The sequence below is a fragment of the Myxocyprinus asiaticus genome, chromosome 49 (genome assembly GCF_019703515.2).
Source record: "Myxocyprinus asiaticus isolate MX2 ecotype Aquarium Trade chromosome 49, UBuf_Myxa_2, whole genome shotgun sequence".
Classification (NCBI taxonomy): domain Eukaryota; kingdom Metazoa; phylum Chordata; class Actinopteri; order Cypriniformes; family Catostomidae; genus Myxocyprinus; species Myxocyprinus asiaticus.
The window spans coordinates 15,678,421-15,693,523 of NC_059392.1; the positions used below are offsets into that span (position 1 = coordinate 15,678,421).

General features: G+C 36.8%; 1 protein-coding gene across 1 annotated transcript; it reads left to right on the plus strand.

Moving 5' to 3' along the window:
• The first annotated feature begins 2,660 nt into the window (after nucleotides 1-2,660).
• Nucleotides 2,661-14,351, plus strand: LOC127438275 (lysophosphatidic acid receptor 3-like). Its single transcript, XM_051693756.1, has 3 exons — nucleotides 2,661-2,814; nucleotides 4,025-4,781; nucleotides 12,969-14,351. Exons 2-3 carry the CDS (start codon nucleotides 4,040-4,042, stop codon nucleotides 13,298-13,300), a joined length of 1,074 nt encoding a protein of 357 aa, XP_051549716.1. The 5' UTR covers nucleotides 2,661-2,814; nucleotides 4,025-4,039; the 3' UTR covers nucleotides 13,301-14,351.
• The last annotated feature ends 752 nt before the right edge of the window (nucleotides 14,352-15,103 follow it).

Here is a 15,103-nt window from a genome sequence, read left to right on the forward strand (position 1 = left end):
CTCCTGGTTGCCATATGTAATATTGTGCTTCGTGTGGATTATCTAATGATCCACAGTATGCATCTGATTACCTTCTGCGTGGGCTCATTTGAAAGCTAATTGCCTCTAAGTAATGGTATGTGATTATTTTATGTTCTTTTTTTTTTTTTTTTTTTTTTTTTTTAAGTTATAAGCGAAAACGCAGCACATAAGCAACACCAACATAAATGTTAAAGACATGCTTAGATATTTCTCGCTATATTTATGTCTGTGAGTAAAACAAATAGGCAGGTTGTATTCTACTCTTTGAGAACTTTCCAACAACATATGACACGGCTATCTGATGAGTTTGATGTTTTTACCGATTACAATATGTAGTGCAAACTTTTTCACAAATGATCAAAACAGAACACTTCTTATTTGTCTGCAAATTTCAAAGCACCTGTTCAGCATAGGTCATAATGCCTACATGCATTGTAAAAGTTAATCTTCTAAGCTTTCAAACAATACCTATTTTGTGATGGTCAAGACTGTAGTTAATTGTGAATATCCAATGTTTTGATAAAGTGCTTTCTAGAAACCTGGTAACACATTGTTAAAAACATTGAGTTTTGCAGAAGAAACTTTCTTAACCATCTAAAGACAAAAAACTAATTCTTGTGAAGTTGGTTTCTATGACCATGGCTTCACTTCTTTCTATAAGAAGTGAAATCACACCCAGGCGCAAATCCAGACACAAGTTCTGTAATTTACCTGGTTCATAATTAATTCCTTGTATTTAACATCTTATATAAGAGAACGTAATGTGGTGGTGGGGGGTCTTGGGAGGGCATTGCCCCCTAGATCCTATAGAGCGCAACAGTTCCTGCCCACTTTTTCACCCGTCTGGGTTCCGGAAGTATTTTCCTCATTAATTTCTTCCATAGACTTTTCATAAAATACTCTATTAAAGAGTGGTAAAGCATGAACCAAACCAACCAGCTTCGAGGTGAATCGCAACATTGCAGACTTTAAGGCAAAAAATGATTTGAAAATCCAACAAAAAGACAAAGGTACAAGTCCGTGTACTTATAGTCTTTCATGAGGGCATGGACTACAATCCCACAAAGCATTGCGAATGACATAATCGAATATAAACTATGTTTCAGGTTGTTGATTATTAGTATAGAAACAATATAGTTTGTTTATTGTGAAATACATCGATATACACAAAAGTAGATTGAGAGTGCAGGGTGATCAACTTGTTTGTCATTCAGAGTGCTTCTTGGGAGTGGGCAGTCACTTTCAGGCTTATTTCATGGGATTTGTTGTCCGTGGTTCTCTGGTGAAGTCTGTGCTGTACCATGGGTAAAAATAGTTCAACAGGAATTTCGCTATTAAAGACGATTTTTAAACAATGAAGTTGACATAACAGATGGATGGCTTCAACGGAAGCATATACCACTGATGAACAACCTCAGAGCTCATGCTAGGTCTGTCTTTAAAGGTTTATAAGTTTACATTGAAAATGAATTTGTTTATGGAAGAAATTAATGGGATTTTTACTTCTGGAACCAGACTGTTGCACTCTAATATCGGCCCTGTGGGAGAATATGAAAGATTTTCCATGTTCATACACAATCACAATGAGCAAATACAATGCACATCAAGGAGTAACGCATTCAGAAATCTGATATATGGTAATATGTGCTAAAACATTTATGAAATATACACTCACTTAGCACTTTATTAGGAACACTATAGTCCTAATAAAGTTCCCGATGTGGTCTTCTACTGTTGTAGCCCATCCGCCTCAAGGTTTGACGTGTTGTGCATTCAGAGATGCTATTCTACAGAGTATTTGTACAGAGTGGTTATCCGAGTTACCAAAGCCTTTCTGTCAGCTCGAATCAGAGTGGCCATTCTCCGTTGACCTCTCTTGTCAACAAGGCGTTTCCGTCCGCATAACTAATGCTCACTGGATGTTTCCTGTTTTTGAAACCATTCTGAGTAAAGTCTAGAGACTGTTGCGCATGCAAATCCCAGTAGATCAGCAGTTATAGATATACATAACCCAGCCCATCTGGCCCCAACAGTCATGCTATGGTTGAAATCACTGAGATCTCCTTACCCATGATTTTATGCATTGCAGTGCTGCCACATGATTGGCTGATTAGATAAGTGCATTTTAAGTAAGCCTACAGTTGTTCCTAATAAAGTGCTCACTGAGTGTATGTTCATGTATGATTTTCACTGATATAAAAAAATTCACATTGTACATATTGGCAACATTCAAAATAGTACAAAAATTGCCATTTACATATGCATGTTACCAAATAATAATGGAATTTGAATATGTAGCATACATGCTCAAATACTGTATATTAACTATAATTTTATAAATATGTTCATACAAGGGCATGAATCAGATTTCATAAAAAAAAAAAATAGCGCCAAAATAAAATAAGCAAAAATAAATTATATGAGTAGTTAAAAAAAAGTTAAGAGAAAGATCTTCAAGCATTATATGGGTGTATTCCGATGTCAAAGAAAGTTTAGACTACTATTGCGCATATATAAATAGATTAGTATTTTGTTTGGAATATAGAATGCGGATTTCCCCTCCGTGTAATTTTGCGTAATTGCGCGAATGAATACATTATTACTTGAACGTTTTTCTTGTAACCAGCAGCATAGTTGCGGCCAGTGCGCAATCCACACCCACAGCTGCAGTCTATTCCTCCCTCCCTCGGTCAAACTTCATCAGATACTTCGCCAAGAGTCGCGTTAGGTTTGATAGAAACTTCGGATTTCTAATGGAGAGCGGACTGAGAACCTGACGAGTCTTTGTCTCTGGTAAGAGTGCTTTAAAAATCTGTGAACATTTAACTGTAGGCTAAGTTTTTATACATTTGGTATATTTTGTTAAATAAGGTTCTTTCTGTTAACAATAGTAAATCCACTAGGTATCATGAACTAAAAATAATGTTTTACAGCATTAATCTGGCTTAATGTTAATTTATAAAAATACTGTCGTTCGTTGTTTAGATAACTCATACAACGTTTAACGTAAAAAAAAAAAAAAAAAAAATGTATTAGTATATATAGAAACTAACATGAACCAAGATTAATAAATGTTGTAAGTAGTGTGCATTATTTTATGTTAACTAGTTACAGAAATCTGATATATGGCATTATATGTAAAACACCAATTTTAAATATATGTTTATAAATGGTTTCACTTATGTAAAAGTCACATACTTGAACATACCCCTAATGGAAAACCCAGCTTAAGCTGGTAGCTGTGTTTTGGAACATGGCAACTGGTTTCTAGCTGGTCCAAGCTGGGAGACCAGCTAAAGGTGGTCAAGCTGGTTTTTGGTAGATGGTAGCTGGTCGACTAGCTCATGACCAGCATAGGACCAGCTAAGGATCAGCTTGGACCACCTACCATGTTCCAAAACACAGCTACCAACTTAAGATGCATTTTCCGGCAGGGAACGTTTTCATGTCTGTAACGTATATTTTCCCAAATACTAGTGAAATATGAATATGTACATATACGCTGCTAAAATTTTATGTTCATATATCTGATATCTGTATTGCATTAAGTAATATTTACAAGTACTGTACAAGTTAATTGTTAAGTTTTACCCATTTGACAATCTATTAAGAATAAAACAGAGCCAAAGGTTGAAATCATCCATTTTATTTACTTTGTTAGTATCTAGCCTATGTTTTTAAAATTAAAGCAATTTTTTTGCAAGTGAAATGTTTCCTTATGTACCGTAAAAAATGTTGGTTACAGTGTTTTGTTCCAATAATCACTCCTAATCATTTTAAATGCTTTGAAGGACTCACAAACCATTACAGCATAAATCAGAAGGCTGTAAGTCCAGCTCAATTTATTCAATTCTTCAGACAAGTCTTTTACATTGTATAGTATCCTAAACTATTTGAGGTATGGTTTATCTTTTGAGTGATTCATTTGAAAAGACAAACTGAAATCTTTGAAGTTATGTTTTCCAAGACAATACACTTATTTTCATCACCTTTCCCCCGACAGTGGTTTTGTCTAAAGATGGCTGGGTATAACAGTTGCTACCATGACCAGCATATGGGCTTTTTCTACAAAAACAAAAACATAAGCTTGAACAATTGGGACCAAGCGCAGCTCATCCTGGTTCAGTGTGCTGGATCCATCTGCTGTTGCTTCATCTTAATGGCCAATGCCATGGTCATCACAGCAGTGATCACCAACAGGAGGTTTCACTACCCTTTCTACTATCTCCTCGCCAACCTAGCTGCCTCAGACTTTCTCGCTGGTATCGCTTATGTGTATCTCATGTTCAACACAGGGAAAATATCTCCTGAACTGACTGTGCAAGGCTACTTCTTTCGGCAGGGTTTGCTGGACACAAGTCTCTCTGCATCATTAACCAACCTCCTGGTGATCGCCCTCGAGCGCTACATCTCAGTCATGAACTGGAAAGTTCACAGTAACCTTACTAAACGTAGGGTGACCCTACTGATTGCTCTAGTGTGGGGCATCTCTATATTCATGGGCACAGTGCCTAGTTTGGGCTGGAATTGTATTTGTAGTCTGGACCTGTGCTCAAAACTGGCACCCATCTTTAGCCGGAGCTATCTGATCTTCTGGTCTGTGTCCAACTTGGTGCTTTTTCTCATTATGGTGTCCATATACTTGAGGATATACATCTATGTGATGAGAAAAACAGCCGTCTTGAAGGCGCACACCACTGGATCTATAAATCGCAAAAGGACGCCGATCAAGCTGATCAAAACTGTGATGACTGTACTGGGTAAGTTCCAATCAAAAAAGTAATCAAGATTACAATTACAATTGTCAGTTACAGCACTCCATTTAGATTTAGTCCTGCTTCAACTAAATTATGTTTACAACATTCTTTTTCTATGGTTGATCATTGTGACCAATCAGAGACATCTCCATTGAGTATGTAAGCCTATCAGTAATGGCGCGATAAAACTAGAACACTCCTATTAGAATATAACAACAATAAAGTAATTAAGGAACACAGTTCTGAACTTGTTTTTGGAAGTGTAGCATACATAAAAAAAATATTGCTTGCATTTGCCCAATACAAAATAAGGAAATTAATGGAAATTCTATTAACTGAAATCATAAAATGCTAAATTATTTTGTATGTAAGATGAACATGCAAAACAACAAAGACACCAAAATTGCACTTTATTATAACCGATTTGACATTCAATGATGACGTATGAAGATTGAAAGTGTTGATTGTACAAAAACAGCACACTGATCCCCCACACAAATTCCAGACTGTAAAATGTATCGGTCAGTATGAGGTGTTAACCTTTGTGTAAAATGTGACTCCTCAGTCACTCAAAGTTCAATAGCAATTACAGGGTATGTTGTTTTGTAGTTTTCCCACAAGCCACCAGAACTCAGATGAGCTGTCCAAAGTCCACGCCTTATTCTTTTAAACATGATAAACACTCCTAGACTGCTATCAGAGATCTCGCGTTTCTTGCCAAACTTGCCACCCACCCATAAAAATGTTCGATGCAGGACAGTGTGGGTAAATATTTCTGTGACTTCGCAATCCAGATGTGGCAAATATTTAGATTGAAGGGAAGTGATCTCATATCCTGTTAACTATATCCTGAAATAAAGTCGAAATTGCAAGAAATTAAGTCACAGTTGTGAGGTTTTACATTCTTTATATCTCACAATTGTGACTTTATTTCTTGCAATAGAGCGCAACAGTGCCCGGAAGTTTTTCCCCATTAATTTCTTCCATAGATTTTTCATGAAATTCTCTATTAAAGAGTTGTAAAGCATGAACCATATCACCCAGCTCCGAGGTAAATAGCAACATTACAGACTTTGTTTTAAGGCAAAAAAGTATTTGAAAATCTGACAGAAAGACAAAGGTACAAGTCTGTGTACTCACCGTCTTTCGTGAGGGCACGAAGTCCCACGAAGCATTGCGAATGATGTAATAGAATATAAAACTATGGAAATATATAACGCTATTGATTTTAAGTTGTTGATTATAAGTATAGAAACAATGATATTTACGTTTATTGTGAAATATTCTGATATACACAAATTTATAAGTAGTTTGAGAGTGCAGGGAGATCGACTTGTTAGCATGATTCAGAGTGTGTCATGGGAGTTGGCGGTTGCTTTCAGGCTTATTTTGTGGGATTTGTTGGCTGCAGTTTTCTGATTGGTGAAGCTTTCTATTCTGAACCATAGGTAATGTAGTTGTTCAAGAGGAATTCTGCTATTAAAAACAATTTCTAAACAATGAAGTTGAAATAACGCAGACAGATGGCTTCAATGGAAGCATATACCATCGATGAACAACCTTGGAGCTCATAGTAGGTCTGTCTTTAAAGGTTTATAAGCATTGAAAATCAATTAGTTTATGAAAAATTAATGGGATTTTTACTTCCGGAACTGGACTGTTGCACTCTATTTCGACTTTATTTATTGCAGTTGCGTGATAACCAAATTGCGAGTTTACACTAGTGGTCGACCGATATATTGCATAGGCTGATAAATCTGCCGATAATTTAAAAAAGTCTGAATATCGGCGTCAGCCGATAAATTTTCCTGTTTGGCCGATTTGTTTCTTTAGGGCGCAGATAATCGCCTGCTTGCATGTGAAGTAACTGAGACATGTAAACGACCAGTCACGGTTCGTTTTGTTGTTATCCATCGTGTTACTACAATAAAAGTAACAGATGCGTTTGAGCTCATAATGTTAAAGTGCTCACCTGTTTCATTCTCCATCTTTTCCTCAACAGTTCCCTGTAACTTGTCTTGTCTAATGAGAAAAAGGCAAAATATCAGTAATTTGCTATATTTGTAGATATCTCGTTTAAACAGATTTAATTCACGAATCTCACGAAAATCCAAGAAAATTTTCTTCCAGTTGAGCACTCATCTAATATCTTCCTCTGAAGCGTGTATTCTACCAGCCAGAATCAAAACTTCAGCATCAGGATCAAAAGTTCTTCTGATTCACAAATCATGAGGACCATCCAAGCAGGCGATCCAGGCCGTTTAAACTGTCAGGAGATTGCTGCTCAAGCTGGATCTGCACGAGAGCAACTTCAAAGTAAAAGTGCTTTGCGTGTCCTATAAGTAAATGTCTTATTCACTGTGTACTGTATGTACAATCAGTTTTTGATTCAGTATTTTTTGAGAAAATGCGATTGCTTCCGTGGACATGCCCTCCATGGTTGCTGGACTACTGTGTGTACTGTTATTTTCTTCTTCCTAATATATTAAAAATTTCTTCATGTGCAAATATATTACTAAAATTTGATGACTAAACAGAAATCAGAAGAAACTGCTATCTGCCATTTAAAATTCAATATAATTTTTTTTTTACAAAGTAAAAGTTTTGTGTAAATTTGAGTAAATATAGTGCTAAATAAGAGTTTATATATTTTTTAGCAATTTTATGTTAATGTTATATACTATATTAAATTGTGTGATATATCGGCATTGTATCGGCCACGCTGCTCTCTGGATATCGCCATCTGCCATTAAAAAACTCATAACGGTTGACCACTAGTTTACACCTCGTCATTAAGAGAAAGAAAGTCGCAATTGCAAGATTTTAACTTTTTCTTAGAAATCCGAGTTTAAATCACAAAATTGTGACTTTAGATCACGCAATTGCAAGTTTATATCAGTTATGCAATTGCGAGATATAAAGTCAGAATTGCCTTTTTGTTTTTTTGTTTATTTCATTACATGTGGGATCAAGTCGCCATACCTGAGCCTTACTGAAATGGCTGTTGTGATACATAAGACAAAAACATTTTTGAAACTCTGATTTAAAGTGCACCAGCCAACCAGACATTTGTCTGCAAACGTATTTGTGAAAAACTGATGGAAAACAGTCAATGAATTCAGTCCTCAATCAATTGGAAATCCGTTCAAAGGGATGAAATCATTTTCTCATGTTGTTCCAAACGCATATGAATTTCTTTCGTGGAAATTGTGGTAGATGTTAGACACAGTAGATGCAAGTTGTGGGGAAGAAAAGTTGGTTTTACACCAGTTTTTGGGAGTTACGTAACACTTACTGCTTGGGGTTGCCAAAAGTGGTAGGGCAAAAGTGGAGGAGTCGTCTCTTCCCAGCAGGCTTTCTCCAGGGCTGCATTATTATCTTGCACAAGGTTGCTCTTTACACTGCCAGGCATCTGAATCAAACCACCAGTATGAGTGGCCTGTGACCTTGGATATGTTGATGTGTGTCCTTCCTTTAAGCCAATTGCTCACATGTGTGAAAAACCTGAATGTGCCTGACAAATTCTATTTGTTTTAAGGCAATTGTTTTTGAAGATATACAGAATGTCTCAGGAGGTTGTATAATGAATATGCATAGTGCTGTTCTAAATCCGAGGTGGAATTTACAGCCCAATACTCATCAGTTATGTCTTGAACGCAATGCAAATTAAAGCAGTTGCCTTAGTTTCAGCAGCACGCTGCATTCTTTCTTTGTCTTGTGGCATGTTTGGTGGTAAAAGTTACATTAGTCTGTTGTACGTCTGCTCTTTTTAAAAGGGTGAAATTCTATGTTTTAAAAATGATAGATGAGGAGAGCGAGCCAGTAAAGCAATACCTTTTCTTGTTTTAAAAACCATTGTAAATGTGCCACAAATTAACCATGGTTTTACTATGTTCTTTGGCAGAATGATTATGATTTATATTACCATAGTTTTGGTTCTCCTCAATTATTATTATGGTTTTATAACAAATATTATTAAGATATTGTTACTGTAGTAAAACCATGGTTAATTGTATTTAGGGAAGGATAAATCTATTGTGAGGGAACCCAAAATATTGTGAGGGAACGCAAAATGTATTGTGAGGTAACAAACTATTTCGAGGGAATTAAAAACGTATTGCCAGGGAACGCAAAAATTTTTGCATGAGAATGCAGCACTTATTGTGAAAAAATGCATGCTATTGCGAGGGAATGTAAAACTTATTGCGAGGTAAAACAGAATGTATTATGAGAGAATATAAAACTTATTGCAAAGGATGCAAACATTCCTGTGAGAGAACGCAGTCTTGTAAGGGAAGGCAAACCTTATTGCAAGGGAACATAAATTTATTGCAAGGGAACTAAAAACGTATTGCCAGGGAATGCAAAACTTATTGCATGAGAATGCAACACTTATTGTGAGGAAATGCAACTGATGCGAGAGAACGCAAAACGTATTGCAAGGGAGCGCAAAACTTATTATGAGGGAATGTAAAACTTATTTCGAGGGATGCAAACATGTCTGTGAGAATACAATCTTGAAAGGGAAGGCAAACCTTATTGAAAGGGAGCATAAAACGTATTGCAATAAAACCTAACATTTATTGCAAAGGAACGCAAAACTTATTGCATCAGAACGTAAAACTTATGAGGGAATTTAAAACTTAATGTGAGTGAATGCAAACTATTGCGGTGGGAACACAATGTTTTTTGTGAGAGAACCCAATCTTGTGAGGGACCACAAAAAATATTGCAAGGGGAACGTAAAATTTATTGCAACGGAACGTATAACTTATTGCCAGGGAATGCAAAACTTTTTGCGTGAGAATGCAAAACTTATTGCAAGTGAACAAACTTAATGTGAGGGAATGCAAATTATTGTGTAGGAGCACACAATGTATTGTGAGGAAATGCAAACTATTGTGATGGAACACAAAACTTTTTGAAAGAGGACACAAAACTTCTGTGAGGGAACACAAACTTATTATTTGGGAATGCAAAACTTATTGTGTGGAAATGCAAAATATTACTAGAGAATGCACAACTTTTTGTGAGAGAACGCAAAACTATTGTGAGGGAACGCAAAACGTATTGAAAGGAAGTGCAAAACTTATTACATGAGAATACAAAACGTTTTGTTAGAGAATGCAGTCTTGTGAGGGAACGCAAACTTATTGAAAAGGAACGTAAAAGTTATTGCAACAGAACATATAACTTATTCCCAGGGAACGCAGAACTTGTTGAAAGGGAATGTAAAGCTTATTGCAAGGTATGTATAACTTATTTCCAGGGAACGCAAAACTTATTGCATGAGAACGCAAAATGTATTGTGAAGGAACGCAAAACTTATTGTGTGGGAACACAAACAATTTCTAAAGAAAGCAGTACTTTTTGTAAGAGAACACATAACTGTTAAGAGGGAATGCAAAACGTTTTATGAGAGAACGCACAACTATTGCAAGGAATGTAAAACTATTTCAGAAAATAAATTATTTCCCTGTACTCTAAGTGGCTCTGTACTTTTCTCTTTTTTTTTACTAAGTCTTGCAGTGACCCTGACCCTATCCCAAACCCTAACCTTCACTCTGATCTTAGTAGCAGCAAATGCAAATCTCTTTATAGTTTCAAAGAACAATATGTAAACAGTAAGTACATTTTATAAAATGCTTTAATGTAAGCACACAGTATTTAAGACACCTAATATAAAGTGTGATATGTTTTTATTTTTTATGCCTTGAGTGTTGTTTCATCTCTAGTAATAAAACTGATACCATTATAGGGTCCTTCATACCATTTAAAAACTTTCAAAATCTTCTTTTAAAATAGTTGTGGCCATTTTGAAATTCTGTGGCCCTGTGGTACACGTCCTTTTCACCACTGTTGTTCATTATGCTTTGGAAAACACACCGTGTAATAAATGCATAAATACAAAAAGGCTTTTAGAACAGTTTTTCACATCTGCAAAAAATATGGCATGCCCTTCTCTTCCAGATGCATTTAAATACGATTAGAGGGTATAAGTGTTCACTTAAATGGGGAACTTAACAGAAACCACAGAGGAACCCCCATTTGATGAGGTTTTGTCATAACCTCTGCATGTCCCTCTCTAGTGAGCTTTTATTTAGCCAAATATGCACATTTAATACACTTTCAAATTATAGGAGGCAGGTTCTTTTGTTAGAAGTTGTTCTACAACCATTTCACCATCTGAAAAAACCATAGCCATTGTTCGTTATAGTCAGCATGAGTGTTGTCATGACTTGAAAGATGTGCCTCTACATGTTCTACACCTGAGATCCGACCTGTGTGTCTGAGCTTGTTTTGCAGTGCAGACAGGATTTCACAGTAACTTAAAAAAATTATGGGTAAGCACTACTGAAGGCAGCTTTGTTGCTGTGAGTCACTCTATCAAGGCTTGAAAAAAAGGTTATTGAACATGTTGGGGCAGGAACGCATTCTCTATAAGTGGTTAAAAAAACAACGAAAAATCACAGGCCGTGTTACTAAAGCAGGATAACAGGCTATGTGATAAATGTCATGCTTAGGGGTGCAGCAAAGCCATATTTTCATGAGACTGACAAATTGTGGAACCTGCTGCCATTGGGAAAGAATGATTGGGAACCAATTAACTTTCTTCTTTATCATTTCTTGAAAGCTGTGTACAGTGACCTGGTAATGTTCCACCAATGCAATAATAATAATTAACATAATATGCAATATTTTATGACCATACATTGTGGCCACGTTGAAGTATTTGGACACTTTATTCACACTTTAAAATGAAAAAAAAAAAAAAAAAAAAAATGCATATGTGTATATAGACACTGACCACTTTTTTTTTTAGGTACACCTGTACACCTACAAATTCATGCAATTATCTAATCAGCCAATCATGTGGCAGCAGTGCAATGCATAAAATCAAGCAGATATGGTCAGGAGCTTCAGTTAATGTTCACATCAACCATCAGAATGGGGTAAAAATTTGATCTCGGTGATTTCGACTGTGGCATGATTGTTGGTGCCAGACGGGTTGATTCGATTATTTCTGTAACTGCTGATCTCCTGGGATTTTCACACACTACAGTCTCTAGAGTTTACTCTGAATGGTGCCAAAAACAAAAAACGTCCTGTGAGCGGCAGTTCTGTGGAAGGAAACACCTTGTTGATGAGAGAGGTAAACGGAGAATGGCGAGACTGGTTCGAGCTGACAGAAAAGATACAGTAACTCAGATAACCACTCTGTACAATTGAAGTGAATAGAATAGCATCTCAGAATGAAGGAAATGTCAAACCTTGAGGCAAATGGGCTACAATAGTAGAAGACCACGACAAGGCAATGTTTTTCCGGTCTTTACCTGTCCAGTTTTGGTGAGCCTGTGCCCACTGCAGCCTCAGCTTTCTGTTCTTGGCTGACAGAAGTGGAACCCGACATGGTGTTTTGCTGTTGAAGCCCATCTGCCTCAAGGTTCGATGTGTTGTGCATTCTGAGATGCTATTCTACTCACTACAATTGTACAGAGTGGTTACCTGAGCTACCATAGCCTTTCTGTCAGCTCGTACCAGTCTGGCCATTCTCCATTTAACTTTCTCATCAACAAGGTGTTTTCTTCCACAGAAATGCCGCTCACTGAATGTTTTTTATTTTTGGCACCATTCTGAGTAAACTTTAGACTGTTGTGCGTGAAAATCCCAGGAGATCATCAGTTACAGAAATACACAAACCCGACTGTCTGGCACCAAAAATCTAGCCATGCTCAAAATCACTCAAAGATTTCCCCCCCATTCTGATGGTTGATATGAACATTTACTGAAGCTCCTGAACCCGTATCTGCATGATTTTATGCATTTCACTGGTACCACACGATTGGCTGATTAGACAATCGCATAAATATGCAGGTGTACAGGTGTAACTAATAAAGTTGTTATAAATAAAGTTGTTGTAAATAAGGTGGATGCATGCATCATAAGGCTTTTTCAACACGTCGTTTTCCCCCTAAAAAAGCCATATGGCTCAGGCATGCAGCTTGTTCAGTTAGTGTAGAGATTGTATTTGACATAATGGCACTGTCAGTTGCACATTCGTCATTGGTTAATGTGATCATATTGCTGTTGCCGCCATTTTATAAAAGCAATAAGACATATTGCTTTGATAACTTGAGACCACTGAATCCCAGATGTTCTAAAAACAGCTTTGTGTATATATTTCTTCAGGAGCGTTTGTGATCTGTTGGACCCCTGGACTGGTGGTTCTGCTCATGGATGGACTTAACTGCGAGCGATGCGGTGTCCTGAAGTTCAAACGTTGGCTGCTGCTTCTCGCCGTCCTCAACTCCATCATGAACCCAATCATCTACTCTTACAGTGACGAAGAGATGTGGACCACCATCAAGAACCTCATGCGTTGTGTTTGCAATGGAACCAGACGACAGAGGTCATCCAAGGCCAACATTCAGCGAGGTTCAGGTTGGGATACCAGCACCAGCCTCAAAGAGATTCCAACAGAGGACAGCAAGGTCTCCACACAGGAGATTCTGAAGTCTTGAAGCCCCCCAGACAGTATTTTGACTTTATGAAGGCCATGTGGCCAATGTCATTAACATGACGTGACATTGCTCAGAAATTCTCAAAATTCTCAAAAAACTTCAAAATTACTTGTATCCCAGCTTTATATTCAGAGTCAGCTATAAGTAAGCCATTCGTAAGTTGACTTTCTGAAAGTGTGAACACTGTGGCACTGTCAAAACATCCCTCTGTTTTTTTGAGCATCCCAACCTACTCAAAATAGGAACATTGGATAAACCAATGATGTGAGTTTGGGGTGGAACTATCTGTTTTGGCCGACCAATAGCAGACGAGGGGAGTATTCCTGAAACCTGTTTGAAATCAGTCATTATTTTTGCAATTACATTTGGTGACACTAGTTCAACAGAAATGATGCTTCAACTTTAAGTTGGACTGGGAATTTTATCACAGGGTACAATGTCCTTCTTTTCTTTTTTTTCTTTTGCCACTTTTATTGATAGGACAGTGGAGAGGTAAAAGGAAATGACAGGGAGAACACATCCAGTGCAATTCGGAAATTACACAAGCCGAATTGCAACTGGAGTTGCCCACAAGCGACATATCAGAGCATGAATACAACACACCAGCCCATGTCCCTGAACATCAAAGCACTTCTAAAGTTTTATTTTACCTCAATAATTCAGCTTTTGATAAATTTGTATGCTCTACGGGCATAAAATCTGTGTGAATTTGTTCATTTACCTTTCACTGTAAATATACTGTACTGTATTTTGCAAGTCTTGAAAAAGTCTTGCAATCTTTTGAAATCACATCATGTATGTAGTATGTAGATCATTCTTATGTTGTAGATATTAATGTAAAAAAAATGTTGTACTGTCAATAATATATACTGTATATTTGAGAGTTTTGTCAATACAGAAGAAATTAATTACAATCTCTTTAGAATGCATATGCATTTTAAACGTCTTTGTGAGAATAATTATTTTTTTAAATAAATGATTTGTTTATAGTAATCATAATCATGATTATGTGGTCTAGTTATGTAATGAATAAATTGGACTATGTACAGTATATACACACAGATATTGCTGTTGTCTTTATGCCGTTTTATATGTAAAGATCTTATTGTAATACAATAAATCTGTGAACTGATTTATAAAGGTTTGTATAAACCTGCCTAACAATTTAATTTAAAATTAAATGTTTAAAATGAAATTTAAATTCAAAGGGAGAGGAAAAAGTAAAACAAAGTTTCATCTATGTGTTGAACTGTCACTTTGGGGCTATTCACACGATTGCATTTATTTATTTTTTTGCGTCCGTCTATGCTGTTTTTTCTATGTAAATGTGCTAGACATACATGTTTAACCATTTTTTTTTTTTTACTATTTTGGTTGGAGAACAGAAAGGCTCGTCACCTGGGCTGTCATTATCATTAACACATGTCTCTTGTTATAGTAATGGCTGAGGGAGACCTGAAAAGGCTGACAAAAACCATCAGTCGGCAGAAAGAGAGGGACCAGAGAGAAACTCTTCCTGTGTGTGCAACAAGACTGTTTGACTCGTTTGTGAGTGATTATTTGGCCACTGAGTGCCCTTTTTGTCTGAGTTTTGTGAACTAAGCTGAAGAGTAATAAAATACTCACGTTGAGTGTTTCCGCTGCCTCCTGACTCCTCCATTTGCCCTGAGAATACGATCTCTGTTACACTGGTGCCGAAACCCGGGATTTGGAGGATAGCGTCGTCATGGACCCTTCACCACTGGGCGAAGTAATCAAGTTCCTTACCAACATCCTGCAGAACCAACATCAGGCCCTCATGGA

Bases quoted from the DNA above. Each gene is read 5' to 3' on its own strand.
- LOC127438275 (XM_051693756.1), top strand. From the start codon at position 4,040: ATGGCTGGGTATAACAGTTGCTACCATGACCAGCATATGGGCTTTTTC. The intron at 4,782-12,968 runs GTAAGTTCCAAT...ATATTTCTTCAG, and splicing joins AACTGTGATGACTGTACTGG to GAGCGTTTGTGATCTGTTGG.